The sequence below is a fragment of the Poecilia mexicana genome, unplaced genomic scaffold (genome assembly GCF_051168715.1).
Source record: "Poecilia mexicana isolate PSO_F unplaced genomic scaffold, ASM5116871v1 scaffold_14, whole genome shotgun sequence".
Classification (NCBI taxonomy): Eukaryota; Metazoa; Chordata; class Actinopteri; order Cyprinodontiformes; family Poeciliidae; genus Poecilia; species Poecilia mexicana.
The window spans coordinates 23681193-23702802 of NW_028263383.1; the positions used below are offsets into that span (position 1 = coordinate 23681193).

Here is a 21610-nt window from a genome sequence, read left to right on the forward strand (position 1 = left end):
TTTTAAATCGACATAAAGCCTGGTACGCAAAGTGGTTCAGAACTTCTACATCCTCTTAGATCAAACTGCAGATTTTAAGAATAAAACACTTATAGATATACCTGAGCATTTTCAATATAAACACATTCATTCTAGACATTTTCCAATTAATGTTATACTAGTTTTGATTATATGTTTAGCTCACTTAGTGTTACAAATTTAGCCTGATTTAGACACTACCAGTGTTGTTAATATAAAACTACAAATTAGACTAGTTCAAGTTATGTTAATTTTAACTAAATAGTATTCTACTAATTAAATTGCAATTATTTAATTTATTGCAATTATAAGTATTGTCTTGTCATTTTGTTTGTCCTCAAGTTTTAGTGTCTCTCTGAGGGAGATGACTTTAGATGTCTCCTTGCTGCTGCTCATCTGAGACACGGCCTTTGTGCCAAAGTTAATTTATGATGTGGTTCCTCCCTGATAACAGACATTCTTTTTTGCAGGGCTAACTTAAAGCCCTCTAAGATGTTATCCAAAAGAATCTTACTCAATCCACTATTTTCACGTCATAAAATTTAACTGTATTAAACACTAAGAATATGTATTTTCCTCAACAGTAAACATTGGGTTGGGGATGTGGCCAGCAGAAGCTTATTTGGACTTTAAGTTACAAGAGACTGTAAAACAGCTAATTCTGAAGGATGTTCAAAATAGAACTAACCATACTAAAATCTCATTATCCCAGAATGAACTTGTAAAAAAAAATATAAAGAACCTGTGTTGGATAGCCCATTGAGCTATCCTCCCCTGTTTAAGAAACCATATAAGATTATTCACTTAAATCCTTCAGTGATTAGATGGTGCCACCTTTTAAAGCAACTAATTCAAGTCTCTCAGTAAAATGAAAGTTGTCAATGGATTAGTTGGTTCATGTTAATGCTGCTCAACTTTGTCACAACTTCCTAAAGCCGAAGATTTGTCTCTGTGATGGGTTTCCAATCCAGGCTATGAGTCGTTCCGGCTTGGCTGGACCGTCTCTTGAGAACCACATGGACATGTCGCACCTGCAGATGCCCAAACATTTGTCTGTGGCACCACAGGAGGAACCCAATGATTTGGAGGAACTGGAGCAGTTTGCCAAAGCTTTCAAACAAAGACGCATCAAACTGGGCTTCACTCAGGTATTTAAGAAGAGGAATGTTACAATTTGAAGACATTGAGAAGGTTCCCAACTACTGAAAGCAAGGTAGGGCTGTACAGTGGCCCAGTTTGGATGGTATCCTTACTGCATGGTTTTTCTCTCTGTGCTCAAGCTTCTTTCAGTCACACAAAAGGTTTCAAATTTGGTCAATGGGTCACTCTAAATTGCTTTTATTTATGAACGTCTTACTTATTCTTTGTTCATTTTCGTTTCTGTGTTCTGTGATGGGCTGGTGATTGGCCCAAATGTTTTGACTTTATGTCTACACTGCAAAAACAGAAAATCTTACCAAGTATTTTTGGTCTGGTTTCCTTGTAAGATGGCAAAAAATGTCTTGTTCCACTGGCACATTATTTAACTTATAACTACTTTTTAAAAAAAAAATCTATATTAAGGAATTATTTACTTAAAAAGCTCATAATTCTTGCAGAAAATTTAATTGTAAATTAGTTTTGTCTTATTTGTAAATGTACAGTGTACCAACCTGTGCTGCTGTGCTTCGAAACATTATGTACAGAATGTGTGTGCAGGTTAGCAGACTCTGTAAACAGCATCGTTCACACTTTGACCAATTCGGTTCAAAGCTCAGTGAGTCGTCTACTTTAGACTACTAGTTTGCTGCTTGACTAGCCTTAGTTTACATGGCAGTGGATGATTATTTTAATTTTATTGTTTTTGTTGTTCTGTTTGTTTTTTGTGTTTTATGGGCCATATTTGTTTCTGAATAAATAGGATTCATTTATTAATCATTTCAAGTATACTAAAGGTGCTTTTCCACTAACAAGTCGCGCACTAACTGGTTAAGGTGCGGTTTGGTTTTACCCCAGGTGAGCAAGCGTTTCCATTTTACACTCTGCTCACATCCCACCTACTGTGGGCAGGATGTGAGCACGCAGCAGATCCTGGAAACATCTTTCCACTGATGTTTGCAAAGACACTCAGCAATGGAGAACCACAAGGTTCTGATGGACTAAAATAAAACCAGATATTTAATTTTGTCTTATAGAAATCCATTGCTGGCCCAAACATAATGATAAAGGCTCAGATCGGCTGATTATTTCACTATATATATATAAAACATTCTGGCACTTCATATTTTTAAATGTGCAACCTTTTGGATTTAGGTAGTGCAGTCAAAAGATGTAAACCATTAGCCACACATAAACTTTATTATTATTATTGTTTAAATCCAAATGTTAAATAAAATTCACATCACAAGTTAATATTATATAGTTCATGTGTTCCTGCCGCTGCTCCTGATTAAACTCATAATTAAATTCCTCTGTTTTCGGCTCCCTGATAGCAGATGACATGTCTGCGGTTCACAGCTAAACTTTAAATATTAAACACTAAGTATTGTTTGGAGTTTCAGTGAGGTAACTCACGAGCCAATCGGTGAATGTGGTCAGTTATAAATAAAATAGTTTCTGTGCCATACCCTGCTCAATCTGTCTTGCTAGTACTACCCCTGAAGTGGGTACAAGAGTCTGAGAACAGCCTGACTAAGCCGTGCCGGACGGAGATAGTTCCGGTGAGAGGCGGTCTAGTGGAAAAGCGCCTTATGATATTTACATTAGAAACTAGACCAAAAATACTTTGTAAGATTTTGTGCTTTTTGCAGTGTATATAGAGATTTAATTCCTTTATTTATTTTGCAATGTCTTTGTCTTGTCACAGGGAGATGTGGGTCTGGCTATGGGAAAACTCTACGGTAATGATTTCAGCCAGACAACAATATCACGATTCGAAGCGCTCAACCTCAGCTTCAAGAATATGTGCAAGCTCAAACCATTGCTGGAGAAGTGGCTCAGTGATGCAGGTATATTGAAATACTTGACAGTATGAGATTATATGTTAAGAAAGCTGTATGAAATGCATCTTCTTTGAAAAAATCCTAAAATGCAAATATTTGTCAATAGAATGTATTTATTTGAAAAAAGAAAAAAGTGTTTAAGGCACTGCAATATGATGAAACACCAAAAAAATTTAAGAAACTACACAACAAAAACAGTAGCAGAATTCTATAACCAAAAATACAATTGAACATGTTTTGTGGGTTCTTTCATTGATTTTCAGGTAGTAACAATTTTTATTTTTTATTTTAGAGAACTCACCTTCTGACTCGATGAGCGCTTCGGCCTCTCTGCCGCCGCTGATGGAGGGCTATGGACGTAAGCGAAAAAAGAGAACAAGCATAGAAACAAACATCAAGTTGACGCTGGAGAAACGTTTTCTTGATGTAAGACCAACAAAAATGAACTTTCAGTTCTGATTCTTATGTTCAATTGTTGGAGTTCATTCATCTTTGTCTCTGTGTACCACCCAAGTTTGTTAACCAGTTTCAGGACCTGACCAGAACCTCTCAGTGTAAAATACATTGACAAATAATGAGATTTGGTTATATATAAAAGCAGGCTTTAATGCCCAAAAATGATCAAATCAAAAATGATCAGGCTGCCACGACCTGCCAGTGACCTGCCACAACCGCCACAACAGACTGACACAACCGCCACAGACTGCCACAACCTGCCACAGACTGCCAAAACAAACTGCCACAACCGCCACAGACTGCCACGATCTGCCAGTGACCTGCCATAGACTGCCACAACCTGCCAGTGACCTGCCAGTGACTTGCCACAGACTGCCACGACCTGCCACACACAACAGCCACAGACTGCCACAACCTGCCAGTGACCTGCCAGCGACCTGCCACAGACTGCCACAACAAACCGCCACAACCGCCACAGACTGCCACGATCTGCCAGTGACCTGCCATAGACTGCCACAACCTGCCAGTGACCTGCCAGTGACTTGCCACTGACTGCCACGACCTGCCACAACAGACTGACACAACCGCCACAGACTTCCACAACCTGCCAGTGACTTGCCACAGACTGCCACAACCTGCCAGTGACTTGCCACAGACTGCCACAACCTGCCAGTGACTTGCCACAGACTGCCACAACCTGCCAGTGACCTGCCACAGACTGACACAACCTGCCAGTGACCTGCCACAGACTGACACAACCACCAGACTTCCACGACCTGCCACAGACTGCCAGCGACCTGCCACAGACTGCCACAACCACCAGATTGCCACAACCTGCCAGCGACCTGCCACAGAATGCCACAACCACCAGATTACCACAACCTGCCAGTGACCCGCCACAGAACTGCCACAACAGACTGCCACAACCGCCACAGACTGCCACAACCTGCCAGTGACCTACAACAGACTGCCACAACCTGCCAGTGACCTGCCAGCGACCTGCCACAGACTGCCACAACAAACCGCCACAACCGCCACAACCTGCCAGTGACCTGCCAGTGACTTGCCACTGACTGCCACGACCTGCCACAACAGACTGACACAACCACCACAGACTTCCACAACCTGCCAGTGACTTGCCACAGACTGCCACAACCTGCCAGTGACCCGCCACAGAACCGCCACAACAGACTGACACAACCTCCACAGACTGCCACAACCTGCCAGTGACCTGCCACAGACTGCCACAACAAACTGACACAACTGCCACAGACTGCCACGACCTGCCAGTGACCTGCCACAACCGCCACAACAGACTGACACAACCGCCACAGACTGCCACAACCTGCCAGTGACCTACAACAGACTGCCACAACCTGCCAGTGACCTACAACAGACTGCCACAACCTGCCAGTGACCTGCCAGTGACTTGCCACTGACTGCCACGACCTGCCACAACATACTGACACAACTGCCACAGACTTCCACAACCTGCCAGTGACTTGCCACAGACTGCCACAACCTGCCAGTGACTTGCCACAGACTGACACAACCTGCCAGTGACTTGCCACAGACTGACACAACCTGCCAGTGACCTGCCACAGACTGACACAACCACCAGATTGCCACAACCTGCCAGTGACCCGCCACAGAACCGCCACAACAGACTGACACAACCTCCACAGACTGCCACAACCTGCCAGTGACCTGCCACAGACTGCCACAACAAACTGACACAACTGCCACAGACTGCCACGACCTGCCAGTGACCTGCCACAACCGCCACAACAGACTGACACAACCGCCACAGACTGCCACAACCTGCCAGTGACCTACAACAGACTGCCACAACCTGCCAGTGACCTACAACAGACTGCCACAACCTGCCAGTGATTTGCCAGCGACCTGCCACAGACTGCCACAACAAACCGCCACAACCGCCACAGACTGCCACAACCTGCCAGTGACCTGCCAGTGACTTGCCAGTGACTGCCACGACCTGCCACAACATACTGACACAACTGCCACAGACTTCCACAACCTGCCAGTGACTTGCCACAGACTGCCACAACCTGCCAGTGACTTGCCACAGACTGACACAACCTGCCAGTGACTTGCCACAGACTGACACAACCTGCCAGCGACCTGCCACAGACTGCCACAACCACCAGATTGCCACAACCTGCCAGCGACCTGCCACAGAATGCCACAACCACCAGATTACCACAACCTGCCAGTGACCCACCACAGAACCGCCACAGACTGCCACAACCTGCCAGTGACCTACAACAGACTGCCACAACCTGCCAGTGACCTGCCAGCGACCTGCCACAGACTGCCACAACAAACCGACACAACTGCCACAACCTGCCAGTGACCTGCCAGTGACTTGCCACAGACTGCCACAACCTGCCAGTGACTTGCCACAGACTGCCACAACCTGCCAGTGACCTGCCACAGACTGCCACAACCACCAGACTGCCACGACCTGACGGCGACCTGCCACAGACTGCCAGCGACCTGCCACAGACTGCCACAACCACCAGATTGCCACAACCTGCCAGTGACCCGCCACAGAACCGCCACAACAGACTGACACAACCGCCACAGACTGCCACAACCTGCCAGTGACCTGCCACAGACTGCCACAACAAACTGCCACAACTGCCACAGACTGCCACGATCTGCCCTTGACCTGCCATAGACTGCCACAACCTGCCAGTGACTTGCCACAGACTGCCACAACAGACTGACACAACCGCCACAGACTGCCACAACCTGCCAATGACTTGCCACAGACTGCCACAACCTGCCAGTGACTTGCCACAGACCTGCCACAACCTGCCAGTGACCTGCCACAGACTGCCAGTGACTTGCCACAGACTGCCACGACCTGCCAGTGACCTACAACAGACTGCCACAACCTGCCAGTGACCTGCCAGTGACCTGCCATAGACTGCCACAACCTGCCAGTGACCTGCCATAGACTGCCACAACCTGCCAGTGACCTGCCAGTGACTGGCCACAGACTGCGACAACCTGCCAGTGACTTGCCACAGACTGCCACAACCTGCCAGTGACTTGCCACAGACTGCCACAACCTGCCAGTGACTTCCCACAGACTGCCACAACCACCAGATTGCCACAACCTGCCAGTGACCCGCCACAGAACCGCCACAACAGACTGACACAACCGCCACAGACTGCCAGTGACATACAACAGACTGCCACAACCTGCCAGTGACCTGCCAGCGACCTGCCACAGACTGCCACAACAAACCGCCACAACCGCCACAGACTGCCACGATCTGCCAGTGACCTGCCATAGACTGCCACAACCTGCCAGTGACCTGCCAGTGACTTGCCACTGACTGCCACGACCTGCCACAACAGACTGACACAACCGCCACAGACTTCCACAACCTGCCAGTGACTTGCCACAGACTGCCACAACCTGCCAGTGACTTGCCACAGACTGCCACAACCTGCCAGTGACTTGCCACAGACTGACACAACCTGCCAGTGACCTGCCACAGACTGACACAACCTGCCAGTGACCTGCCACAGACTGACACAACCACCAGACTTCCACGACCTGCCACAGACTGCCAGCGACCTGCCACAGACTGCCACAACCACCAGATTGCCACAACCTGCCAGCGACCTGCCACAGAATGCCACAACCACCAGATTACCACAACCTGCCAGTGACCCGCCACAGAACCGCCACAACAGACTGCCACAACCGCCACAGACTGCCACAACCTGCCAGTGACCTACAACAGACTGCCACAACCTGCCAGTGACCTGCCAGCGACCTGCCACAGACTGCCACAACAAACCGCCACAACCGCCACAACCTGCCAGTGACCTGCCAGTGACTTGCCACTGACTGCCACGACCTGCCACAACAGACTGACACAACCACCACAGACTTCCACAACCTGCCAGTGACTTGCCACAGACTGCCACAACCTGCCAGTGACCCGCCACAGAACCGCCACAACAGACTGACACAACCTCCACAGACTGCCACAACCTGCCAGTGACCTGCCACAGACTGCCACAACAAACTGACACAACTGCCACAGACTGCCACGACCTGCCAGTGACCTGCCACAACCGCCACAACAGACTGACACAACCGCCACAGACTGCCACAACCTGCCAGTGACCTACAACAGACTGCCACAACCTGCCAGTGACCTACAACAGACTGCCACAACCTGCCAGTGACCTGCCAGCGACCTGCCACAGACTGCCACAACAAACCGCCACAACCGCCACAGACTGCCACAACCTGCCAGTGACCTGCCAGTGACTTGCCACTGACTGCCACGACCTGCCACAACATACTGACACAACTGCCACAGACTTCCACAACCTGCCAGTGACTTGCCACAGACTGCCACAACCTGCCAGTGACTTGCCACAGACTGACACAACCTGCCAGTGACTTGCCACAGACTGACACAACCTGCCAGTGACCTGCCACAGACTGACACAACCACCAGATTGCCACAACCTGCCAGTGACCCGCCACAGAACCGCCACAACAGACTGACACAACCTCCACAGACTGCCACAACCTGCCAGTGACCTGCCACAGACTGCCACAACAAACTGACACAACTGCCACAGACTGCCACGACCTGCCAGTGACCTGCCACAACCGCCACAACAGACTGACACAACCGCCACAGACTGCCACAACCTGCCAGTGACCTACAACAGACTGCCACAACCTGCCAGTGACCTACAACAGACTGCCACAACCTGCCAGTGACCTGCCAGCGACCTGCCACAGACTGCCACAACAAACCGCCACAACCGCCACAGACTGCCACAACCTGCCAGTGACCTGCCAGTGACTTGCCAGTGACTGCCACGACCTGCCACAACATACTGACACAACTGCCACAGACTTCCACAACCTGCCAGTGACTTGCCACAGACTGCCACAACCTGCCAGTGACTTGCCACAGACTGACACAACCTGCCAGTGACTTGCCACAGACTGACACAACCTGCCAGTGACCTGCCACAGACTGACACAACCTGCCAGTGACCTGCCACAGACTGACACAACCACCAGACTTCCACGACCTGCCACAGACTGCCAGCGACCTGCCACAGACTGCCACAACCACCAGATTGCCACAACCTGCCAGCGACCTGCCACAGAATGCCACAACCACCAGATTACCACAACCTGCCAGTGACCCGCCACAGAACCGCCACAACAGACTGCCACAACCGCCACAGACTGCCACAACCTGCCAGTGACCTACAACAGACTGCCACAACCTGCCAGTGACCTGCCAGCGACCTGCCACAGACTGCCACAACAAACCGCCACAACCGCCACAACCTGCCAGTGACCTGCCAGTGACTTGCCACTGACTGCCACGACCTGCCACAACAGACTGACACAACCACCACAGACTTCCACAACCTGCCAGTGACTTGCCACAGACTGCCACAACCTGCCAGTGACCCGCCACAGAACCGCCACAACAGACTGACACAACCTCCACAGACTGCCACAACCTGCCAGTGACCTGCCACAGACTGCCACAACAAACTGACACAACTGCCACAGACTGCCACGACCTGCCAGTGACCTGCCACAACCGCCACAACAGACTGACACAACCGCCACAGACTGCCACAACCTGCCAGTGACCTACAACAGACTGCCACAACCTGCCAGTGACCTACAACAGACTGCCACAACCTGCCAGTGACCTGCCAGCGACCTGCCACAGACTGCCACAACAAACCGCCACAACCGCCACAGACTGCCACAACCTGCCAGTGACCTGCCAGTGACTTGCCACTGACTGCCACGACCTGCCACAACATACTGACACAACTGCCACAGACTTCCACAACCTGCCAGTGACTTGCCACAGACTGCCACAACCTGCCAGTGACTTGCCACAGACTGACACAACCTGCCAGTGACTTGCCACAGACTGACACAACCTGCCAGTGACCTGCCACAGACTGACACAACCACCAGATTGCCACAACCTGCCAGTGACCCGCCACAGAACCGCCACAACAGACTGACACAACCTCCACAGACTGCCACAACCTGCCAGTGACCTGCCACAGACTGCCACAACAAACTGACACAACTGCCACAGACTGCCACGACCTGCCAGTGACCTGCCACAACCGCCACAACAGACTGACACAACCGCCACAGACTGCCACAACCTGCCAGTGACCTACAACAGACTGCCACAACCTGCCAGTGACCTACAACAGACTGCCACAACCTGCCAGTGACCTGCCAGCGACCTGCCACAGACTGCCACAACAAACCGCCACAACCGCCACAGACTGCCACAACCTGCCAGTGACCTGCCAGTGACTTGCCAGTGACTGCCACGACCTGCCACAACATACTGACACAACTGCCACAGACTTCCACAACCTGCCAGTGACTTGCCACAGACTGCCACAACCTGCCAGTGACTTGCCACAGACTGACACAACCTGCCAGTGACTTGCCACAGACTGACACAACCTGCCAGCGACCTGCCACAGACTGCCACAACCACCAGATTGCCACAACCTGCCAGCGACCTGCCACAGAATGCCACAACCACCAGATTACCACAACCTGCCAGTGACCCACCACAGAACCGCCACAGACTGCCACAACCTGCCAGTGACCTACAACAGACTGCCACAACCTGCCAGTGACCTGCCAGCGACCTGCCACAGACTGCCACAACAAACCGACACAACTGCCACAACCTGCCAGTGACCTGCCAGTGACTTGCCACAGACTGCCACAACCTGCCAGTGACTTGCCACAGACTGCCACAACCTGCCAGTGACCTGCCACAGACTGCCACAACCACCAGACTGCCACGACCTGACGGCGACCTGCCACAGACTGCCAGCGACCTGCCACAGACTGCCACAACCACCAGATTGCCACAACCTGCCAGTGACCCGCCACAGAACCGCCACAACAGACTGACACAACCGCCACAGACTGCCACAACCTGCCAGTGACCTGCCACAGACTGCCACAACAAACTGCCACAACTGCCACAGACTGCCACGATCTGCCCTTGACCTGCCATAGACTGCCACAACCTGCCAGTGACTTCCCACAGACTGCCACAACCACCAGATTGCCACAACCTGCCAGTGACCCGCCACAGAACCGCCACAACAGACTGACACAACCGCCACAGACTGCCAGTGACATACAACAGACTGCCACAACCTGCCAGTGACCTGCCAGCGACCTGCCACAGACTGCCACAACAAACCGCCACAACCGCCACAGACTGCCACGATCTGCCAGTGACCTGCCATAGACTGCCACAACCTGCCAGTGACCTGCCAGTGACTTGCCAGTGACTGCCACGACCTGCCACAACAGACTGACACAACCGCCACAGACTTCCACAACCTGCCAGTGACTTGCCACAGACTGCCACAACCTGCCAGTGACTTGCCACAGACTGCCACAACCTGCCAGTGACTTGCCACAGACTGACACAACCTGCCAGTGACCTGCCACAGACTGACACAACCTGCCAGTGACCTGCCACAGACTGACACAACCACCAGACTTCCACGACCTGCCACAGACTGCCAGCGACCTGCCACAGACTGCCACAACCACCAGATTGCCACAACCTGCCAGCGACCTGCCACAGAATGCCACAACCACCAGATTACCACAACCTGCCAGTGACCCGCCACAGAACCGCCACAACAGACTGCCACAACCGCCACAGACTGCCACAACCTGCCAGTGACCTACAACAGACTGCCACAACCTGCCAGTGACCTGCCAGCGACCTGCCACAGACTGCCACAACAAACCGCCACAACCGCCACAACCTGCCAGTGACCTGCCAGTGACTTGCCACTGACTGCCACGACCTGCCACAACAGACTGACACAACCACCACAGACTTCCACAACCTGCCAGTGACTTGCCACAGACTGCCACAACCTGCCAGTGACCCGCCACAGAACCGCCACAACAGACTGACACAACCTCCACAGACTGCCACAACCTGCCAGTGACCTGCCACAGACTGCCACAACAAACTGACACAACTGCCACAGACTGCCACGACCTGCCAGTGACCTGCCACAACCGCCACAACAGACTGACACAACCGCCACAGACTGCCACAACCTGCCAGTGACCTACAACAGACTGCCACAACCTGCCAGTGACCTACAACAGACTGCCACAACCTGCCAGTGACCTGCCAGCGACCTGCCACAGACTGCCACAACAAACCGCCACAACCGCCACAGACTGCCACAACCTGCCAGTGACCTGCCAGTGACTTGCCACTGACTGCCACGACCTGCCACAACATACTGACACAACTGCCACAGACTTCCACAACCTGCCAGTGACTTGCCACAGACTGCCACAACCTGCCAGTGACTTGCCACAGACTGACACAACCTGCCGGTGACTTGCCACAGACTGACACAACCTGCCAGTGACCTGCCACAGACTGACACAACCACCAGATTGCCACAACCTGCCAGTGACCCGCCACAGAACCGCCACAACAGACTGACACAACCTCCACAGACTGCCACAACCTGCCAGTGACCTGCCACAGACTGCCACAACAAACTGACACAACTGCCACAGACTGCCACGACCTGCCAGTGACCTGCCACAACCGCCACAACAGACTGACACAACCGCCACAGACTGCCACAACCTGCCAGTGACCTACAACAGACTGCCACAACCTGCCAGTGACCTACAACAGACTGCCACAACCTGCCAGTGACCTGCCAGCGACCTGCCACAGACTGCCACAACAAACCGCCACAACCGCCACAGACTGCCACAACCTGCCAGTGACCTGCCAGTGACTTGCCACTGACTGCCACGACCTGCCACAACATACTGACACAACTGCCACAGACTTCCACAACCTGCCAGTGACTTGCCACAGACTGCCACAACCTGCCAGTGACTTGCCACAGACTGACACAACCTGCCAGTGACTTGCCACAGACTGACACAACCTGCCAGTGACCTGCCACAGACTGACACAACCTGCCAGTGACCTGCCACAGACTGACACAACCACCAGACTTCCACGACCTGCCACAGACTGCCAGCGACCTGCCACAGACTGCCACAACCACCAGATTGCCACAACCTGCCAGCGACCTGCCACAGAATGCCACAACCACCAGATTACCACAACCTGCCAGTGACCCGCCACAGAACCGCCACAACAGACTGCCACAACCGCCACAGACTGCCACAACCTGCCAGTGACCTACAACAGACTGCCACAACCTGCCAGTGACCTGCCAGCGACCTGCCACAGACTGCCACAACAAACCGCCACAACCGCCACAACCTGCCAGTGACCTGCCAGTGACTTGCCACTGACTGCCACGACCTGCCACAACAGACTGACACAACCACCACAGACTTCCACAACCTGCCAGTGACTTGCCACAGACTGCCACAACCTGCCAGTGACCCGCCACAGAACCGCCACAACAGACTGACACAACCTCCACAGACTGCCACAACCTGCCAGTGACCTGCCACAGACTGCCACAACAAACTGACACAACTGCCACAGACTGCCACGACCTGCCAGTGACCTGCCACAACCGCCACAACAGACTGACACAACCGCCACAGACTGCCACAACCTGCCAGTGACCTACAACAGACTGCCACAACCTGCCAGTGACCTACAACAGACTGCCACAACCTGCCAGTGACCTGCCAGCGACCTGCCACAGACTGCCACAACAAACCGCCACAACCGCCACAGACTGCCACAACCTGCCAGTGACCTGCCAGTGACTTGCCACTGACTGCCACGACCTGCCACAACATACTGACACAACTGCCACAGACTTCCACAACCTGCCAGTGACTTGCCACAGACTGCCACAACCTGCCAGTGACTTGCCACAGACTGACACAACCTGCCAGTGACTTGCCACAGACTGACACAACCTGCCAGTGACCTGCCACAGACTGACACAACCACCAGATTGCCACAACCTGCCAGTGACCCGCCACAGAACCGCCACAACAGACTGACACAACCTCCACAGACTGCCACAACCTGCCAGTGACCTGCCACAACCGCCACAACAGACTGACACAACCGCCACAGACTGCCACAACCTGCCAGTGACCTACAACAGACTGCCACAACCTGCCAGTGACCTACAACAGACTGCCACAACCTGCCAGTGACCTGCCAGCGACCTGCCACAGACTGCCACAACAAACCGCCACAACCGCCACAGACTGCCACAACCTGCCAGTGACCTGCCAGTGACTTGCCAGTGACTGCCACGACCTGCCACAACATACTGACACAACTGCCACAGACTTCCACAACCTGCCAGTGACTTGCCACAGACTGCCACAACCTGCCAGTGACTTGCCACAGACTGACACAACCTGCCAGTGACTTGCCACAGACTGACACAACCTGCCAGCGACCTGCCACAGACTGCCACAACCACCAGATTGCCACAACCTGCCAGCGACCTGCCACAGAATGCCACAACCACCAGATTACCACAACCTGCCAGTGACCCACCACAGAACCGCCACAGACTGCCACAACCTGCCAGTGACCTACAACAGACTGCCACAACCTGCCAGTGACCTGCCAGCGACCTGCCACAGACTGCCACAACAAACCGACACAACTGCCACAACCTGCCAGTGACCTGCCAGTGACTTGCCACAGACTGCCACAACCTGCCAGTGACTTGCCACAGACTGCCACAACCTGCCAGTGACCTGCCACAGACTGCCACAACCACCAGACTGCCACGACCTGACGGCGACCTGCCACAGACTGCCAGCGACCTGCCACAGACTGCCACAACCACCAGATTGCCACAACCTGCCAGTGACCCGCCACAGAACCGCCACAACAGACTGACACAACCGCCACAGACTGCCACAACCTGCCAGTGACCTGCCACAGACTGCCACAACAAACTGCCACAACTGCCACAGACTGCCACGATCTGCCCTTGACCTGCCATAGACTGCCACAACCTGCCAGTGACTTGCCACAGACTGCCACAACAGACTGACACAACCGCCACAGACTGCCACAACCTGCCAATGACTTGCCACAGACTGCCACAACCTGCCAGTGACTTGCCACAGACCTGCCACAACCTGCCAGTGACCTGCCACAGACTGCCAGTGACTTGCCACAGACTGCCACGACCTGCCAGTGACCTACAACAGACTGCCACAACCTGCCAGTGACCTGCCAGTGACCTGCCATAGACTGCCACAACCTGCCAGTGACCTGCCATAGACTGCCACAACCTGCCAGTGACCTGCCAGTGACTGGCCACAGACTGCGACAACCTGCCAGTGACCTACAACAGACTGCCACAACCTGCCAGTGACCTACAACAGACTGCCACAACCGCCACAGACTGCCACAACCTGCCAGTGACCTACAACAGACTGCCACAACCTGCCAGTGACCTGCCAGCGACCTGCCACAGACTGCCACAACAAACCGCCACAACCGCCACAACCTGCCAGTGACCTGCCAGTGACTTGCCACTGACTGCCACGACCTGCCACAACAGACTGACACAACCACCACAGACTTCCACAACCTGCCAGTGACTTGCCACAGACTGCCACAACCTGCCAGTGACCCGCCACAGAACCGCCACAACAGACTGACACAACCTCCACAGACTGCCACGACCTGCCAGTGACCTACAACAGACTGCCACAACCTGCCAGTGACCTACAACAGACTGCCACAACCTGCCAGTGACCTACAACAGACTGCCACAACCTGCCAGTGACCTGCCAGCGACCTGCCACAGACTGCCACAACAAACCGCCACAACCGCCACAGACTGCCACAACCTGCCAGTGACCTGCCAGTGACTTGCCACTGACTGCCACGACCTGCCACAACATACTGACACAACTGCCACAGACTTCCACAACCTGCCAGTGACTTGCCACAGACTGCCACAACCTGCCAGTGACTTGCCACAGACTGACACAACCTGCCAGTGACTTGCCACAGACTGACACAACCTGCCAGTGACCTGCCACAGACTGACACAACCTGCCAGTGACCTGCCACAGACTGACACAACCACCAGACTTCCACGACCTGCCACAGACTGCCAGCGACCTGCCACAGACTGCCACAACCACCAGATTGCCACAACCTGCCAGCGACCTGCCACAGAATGCCACAACCACCAGATTACCACAACCTGCCAGTGACCCGCCACAGAACCGCCACAACAGACTGCCACAACCGCCACAGACTGCCACAACCTGCCAGTGACCTACAACAGACTGCCACAACCTGCCAGTGACCTGCCAGCGACCTGCCACAGACTGCCACAACAAACCGCCACAACCGCCACAACCTGCCAGTGACCTGCCAGTGACTTGCCACTGACTGCCACGACCTGCCACAACAGACTGACACAACCACCACAGACTTCCACAACCTGCCAGTGACTTGCCACAGACTGCCACAACCTGCCAGTGACCCGCCACAGAACCGCCACAACAGACTGACACAACCTCCACAGACTGCCACAACCTGCCAGTGACCTGCCACAGACTGCCACAACAAACTGACACAACTGCCACAGACTGCCACGACCTGCCAGTGACCTGCCACAACCGCCACAACAGACTGACACAACCGCCACAGACTGCCACAACCTGCCAGTGACCTACAACAGACTGCCACAACCTGCCAGTGACCTACAACAGACTGCCACAACCTGCCAGTGACCTGCCAGCGACCTGCCACAGACTGCCACAACAAACCGCCACAACCGCCACAGACTGCCACAACCTGCCAGTGACCTGCCAGTGACTTGCCACTGACTGCCACGACCTGCCACAACATACTGACACAACTGCCACAGACTTCCACAACCTGCCAGTGACTTGCCACAGACTGCCACAACCTGCCAGTGACTTGCCACAGACTGACACAACCTGCCAGTGACTTGCCACAGACTGACACAACCTGCCAGTGACCTGCCACAGACTGACACAACCACCAGATTGCCACAACCTGCCAGTGACCCGCCACAGAACCGCCACAACAGACTGACACAACCTCCACAGACTGCCACAACCTGCCAGTGACCTGCCACAACCGCCACAACAGACTGACACAACCGCCACAGACTGCCACAACCTGCCAGTGACCTACAACAGACTGCCACAACCTGCCAGTGACCTACAACAGACTGCCACAACCTGCCAGTGACCTGCCAGCGACCTGCCACAGACTGCCACAACAAACCGCCACAACCGCCACAGACTGCCACAACCTGCCAGTGACCTGCCAGTGACTTGCCACTGACTGCCACGACCTGCCACAACATACTGACACAACTGCCACAGACTTCCACAACCTGCCAGTGACTTGCCACAGACTGCCACAACCTGCCAGTGACTTGCCACAGACTGACACAACCTGCCAGTGACTTGCCACAGACTGACACAACCTGCCAGCGACCTGCCACAGACTGCCACAACCACCAGATTGCCACAACCTGCCAGCGACCTGCCACAGAATGCCACAACCACCAGATTACCACAACCTGCCAGTGACCCACCACAGAACCGCCACAGACTGCCACAACCTGCCAGTGACCTACAACAGACTGCCACAACCTGCCAGTGACCTGCCAGCGACCTGCCACAGACTGCCACAACAAACCGACACAACTGCCACAACCTGCCAGTGACCTGCCAGTGACTTGCCACAGACTGCCACAACCTGCCAGTGACTTGCCACAGACTGCCACAACCTGCCAGTGACCTGCCACAGACTGCCACAACCACCAGACTGCCACGACCTGACGGCGACCTGCCACAGACTGCCAGCGACCTGCCACAGACTGCCACAACCACCAGATTGCCACAACCTGCCAGTGACCCGCCACAGAACCGCCACAACAGACTGACACAACCGCCACAGACTGCCACAACCTGCCAGTGACCTGCCACAGACTGCCACAACAAACTGCCACAACTGCCACAGACTGCCACGATCTGCCCTTGACCTGCCATAGACTGCCACAACCTGCCAGTGACTTGCCACAGACTGCCACAACAGACTGACACAACCGCCACAGACTGCCACAACCTGCCAATGACTTGCCACAGACTGCCACAACCTGCCAGTGACTTGCCACAGACCTGCCACAACCTGCCAGTGACCTGCCACAGACTGCCAGTGACTTGCCACAGACTGCCACGACCTGCCAGTGACCTACAACAGACTGCCACAACCTGCCAGTGACCTGCCAGTGACCTGCCATAGACTGCCGCAACCTGCCAGTGACCTGCCATAGACTGCCACAACCTGCCAGTGACCTGCCAGTGACTGGCCACAGACTGCGACAACCTGCCAGTGACCTACAACAGACTGCCACAACCTGCCAGTGACCTACAACAGACTGCCACAACCTGCCAGTGACCTACAACAGACTGCCACAACCTGCCAGTGACCTGCCAGCGACCTGCCACAGACTGCCACAACAAACCGCCACAACCGCCACAACCTGCCAGTGACCTGCCAGTGACTTGCCACTGACTGCCACGACCTGCCACAACAGACTGACACAACCACCACAGACTTCCACAACCTGCCAGTGACTTGCCACAGACTGCCACAACCTGCCAGTGACCCGCCACAGAACCGCCACAACAGACTGACACAACCTCCACAGACTGCCACGACCTGCCAGTGACCTACAACAGACTGCCACAACCTGCCAGTGACCTACAACAGACTGCCACAACCTGCCAGTGACCTACAACAGACTGCCACAACCTGCCAGTGACCTGCCAGCGACCTGCCACAGACTGCCACAACAAACCGCCACAACCGCCACAGACTGCCACAACCTGCCAGTGACCTGCCAGTGACTTGCCACTGACTGCCACGACCTGCCACAACATACTGACACAACTGCCACAGACTTCCACAACCTGCCAGTGACTTGCCACAGACTGCCACAACCTGCCAGTGACTTGCCACAGACTGACACAACCTGCCAGTGACTTGCCACAGACTGACACAACCTGCCAGTGACCTGCCACAGACTGACACAACCACCAGATTGCCACAACCTGCCAGTGACCCGCCACAGAACCGCCACAACAGACTGACACAACCTCCACAGACTGCCACAACCTGCCAGTGACCTGCCACAGACTGCCACAACAAACTGACACAACTGCCACAGACTGCCACGACCTGCCAGTGACCTGCCACAACCGCCACAACAGACTGACACAACCGCCACAGACTGCCACAACCTGCCAGTGACCTACAACAGACTGCCACAACCTGCCAGTGACCTGCCAGCGACCTGCCACAGACTGCCACAACAAACCGCCACAACCGCCACAGACTGCCACAACCTGCCAGTGACCTGCCAGTGACTTGCCAGTGACTGCCACGACCTGCCACAACATACTGACACAACTGCCACAGACTTCCACAACCTGCCAGTGACTTGCCACAGACTGCCACAACCTGCCAGTGACTTGCCACAGACTGACACAACCTGCCAGTGACTTGCCACAGACTGACACAACCTGCCAGCGACCTGCCACAGACTGCCACAACCACCAGATTGCCACAACCTGCCAGCGACCTGCCACAGAATGCCACAACCACCAGATTACCACAACCTGCCAGTGACCCACCACAGAACCGCCACAGACTGCCACAACCTGCCAGTGACCTACAACAGACTGCCACAACCTGCCAGTGACCTGCCAGCGACCTGCCACAGACTGCCACAACAAACCGACACAACTGCCACAACCTGCCAGTGACCTGCCAGTGACTTGCCACAGACTGCCACAACCTGCCAGTGACTTGCCACAGACTGCCACAACCTGCCAGTGACCTGCCACAGACTGCCACAACCACCAGACTGCCACGACCTGACAGCGACCTGCCACAGACTGCCAGCGACCTGCCACAGACTGCCACAACCACCAGATTGCCACAACCTGCCAGTGACCCGCCACAGAACCGCCACAACAGACTGACACAACCGCCACAGACTGCCACAACCTGCCAGTGACCTGCCACAGACTGCCACAACAAACTGCCACAACTGCCACAGACTGCCACGATCTGCCCTTGACCTGCCATAGACTGCCACAACCTGCCAGTGACTTGCCACAGACTGCCACAACAGACTGACACAACCGCCACAGACTGCCACAACCTGCCAATGACTTGCCACAGACTGCCACGACCTGCCACAACCTGCCAGCGACCTGCCACAGACTGCCAGCGACCTGCCACAGACTGCCACAACCACCAGATTGCCACAACCTGCCAGTGACCCGCCACAGAACCGCCACAACAGACTGCCACAACTGCCACAGACTGCCACGATCTGCCAGTGACCTGCCATAGACTGCCACAACCTGCCAGTGACTTGCCACAGACTGACACAACAGACTGCCACAACCTGCCAATGACTTGCCACAGACTGCCAGTAACCTGCCAAAGACTGCCACAACCACCAGACTGCCAGCAACCTGCCACAGTCTGCCAGCGACCTGCCACAGACTGCCAGCGACCTGCCACAGACTGCCCGCGACCTGCCACAGACTGACACGACCTGCCAGTGACTTGCCATAGACTGCCACGACCTGCCACAACCTGCCAGTGGCCTGCCACAACCGCCACAACAGACTGACACAACCTGCCAATGACTTGCCACAACCTGCCAATGACTTGCCACAGACTGCCACGACCTGCCACAACCTGCCAGCGACCTGCCACAGACTGCCAGCGACCTGCCAGCGACCTGCCACAGACTTCCAGCGACCTGCCAGCGACTGCCACTGCCACAACCTGCCAGCGACCTGCCACAGACAGGCAGCTACCTGCCACAGACTGCCACAACCACCAGACTGCCACAACCTGCCAGTGACCTGCCACAGACTGCCACGACCTGCCACAACCTGCCAGTGACTTGCCACAGACTGCCACGACCTTCCACAACCTGCCAGTGACCTGACACAACCGCCACATACTACCACAACCTGCCAATGACTTGCCACAGACTGCCACGACATGCCAGCGACCTGCCAGCGACCTGCCAGCGACCTGCCAGTGACCTCCCACAACCGCCACAACAGACTGACACAACCTGCCAATGACTTGCCACAACCTGCCAATGACTTGCCACAGACTGCCACGACCTGCCACAACCTGCCAGCGACCTGCCACAGACTGCCAGCGACCTGCCACAGACTGCCAGTGACCTACCAGCGACTGCCACAACCACCAGACTGCCACAACCTGCCAGCGACCTGCCACAGACTGCCAACGACCTGCCACAGACTGCCAGTGACCTGCCAGCTACCTGCCACAGACTGCCACAACCACCAGACTGCCACAACCTGCCAGTGACCTGCCACAGATTGCCACGACCTGCCAGTGACCTGCCACAGACTGCCACAACCACCAGACTGCCACAACCTGCCAGTGACCTGCCACAGATTGCCACGACCTGCCAGTGACCTGCCACGATCTGCCAGTGACCTGCCATAGACTGCCACAACCTGTCAGTGACTTGCAACAGACTGCCACGACCTGCCACAACCTGCCAGTGACCTGCCACAACCGCCACAACAGACTGACACAACCACCACATACTACCACAACCTGCCAATGACTTGCCACAGACTGCCACAACCTGCCAGCGACCTGCCAGCGACTGCCAGCGACCTGCCACAGACTGCCAGCGACCTGCCACAACCTGCCAGCGACCTGCCACAACCTGCCAGCGACCTGCCACAGACTGCCAGCGACCTGCCAGCGACCTGCCACAGACTGCCAGCGACCTGCCACAGACTTCCAGCGACCTGCCAGCGACCGCCACAACCACCAGACTGCCACAACCTGCCAGCGACCTGCCACAGACTGCCAGCTACCTGCCACAGATTGCCACAACCACCAGACTGCCACAACCTGCTAGTGACCTGCCACAGATTGCCACGACCTGCCAGTGATCTGCCACAGACTGCCACAACAGACTGACACAAACGCCATAGACTGCCACGATCTGCCAGT

The 21610-nt window shown here is 54.8% G+C and overlaps 1 protein-coding gene across 2 annotated transcripts in view; it reads left to right on the forward strand.

The window, feature by feature from the left end:
• Nucleotides 1-21610, forward strand: part of pou2f3 (POU class 2 homeobox 3) — a 54407-nt gene that overhangs the window by 26448 nt on the left and 6349 nt on the right. For both annotated transcript variants that reach the window (XM_015012665.2, XM_015012666.2), the window contains 3 exons: nt 990-1166; nt 2864-3005; nt 3292-3425. In XM_015012665.2, the coding sequence (XP_014868151.1) occupies nt 990-1166; nt 2864-3005; nt 3292-3425 (453 nt within the window). The remainder of the gene's footprint in view (nt 1-989; nt 1167-2863; nt 3006-3291; nt 3426-21610) is intronic.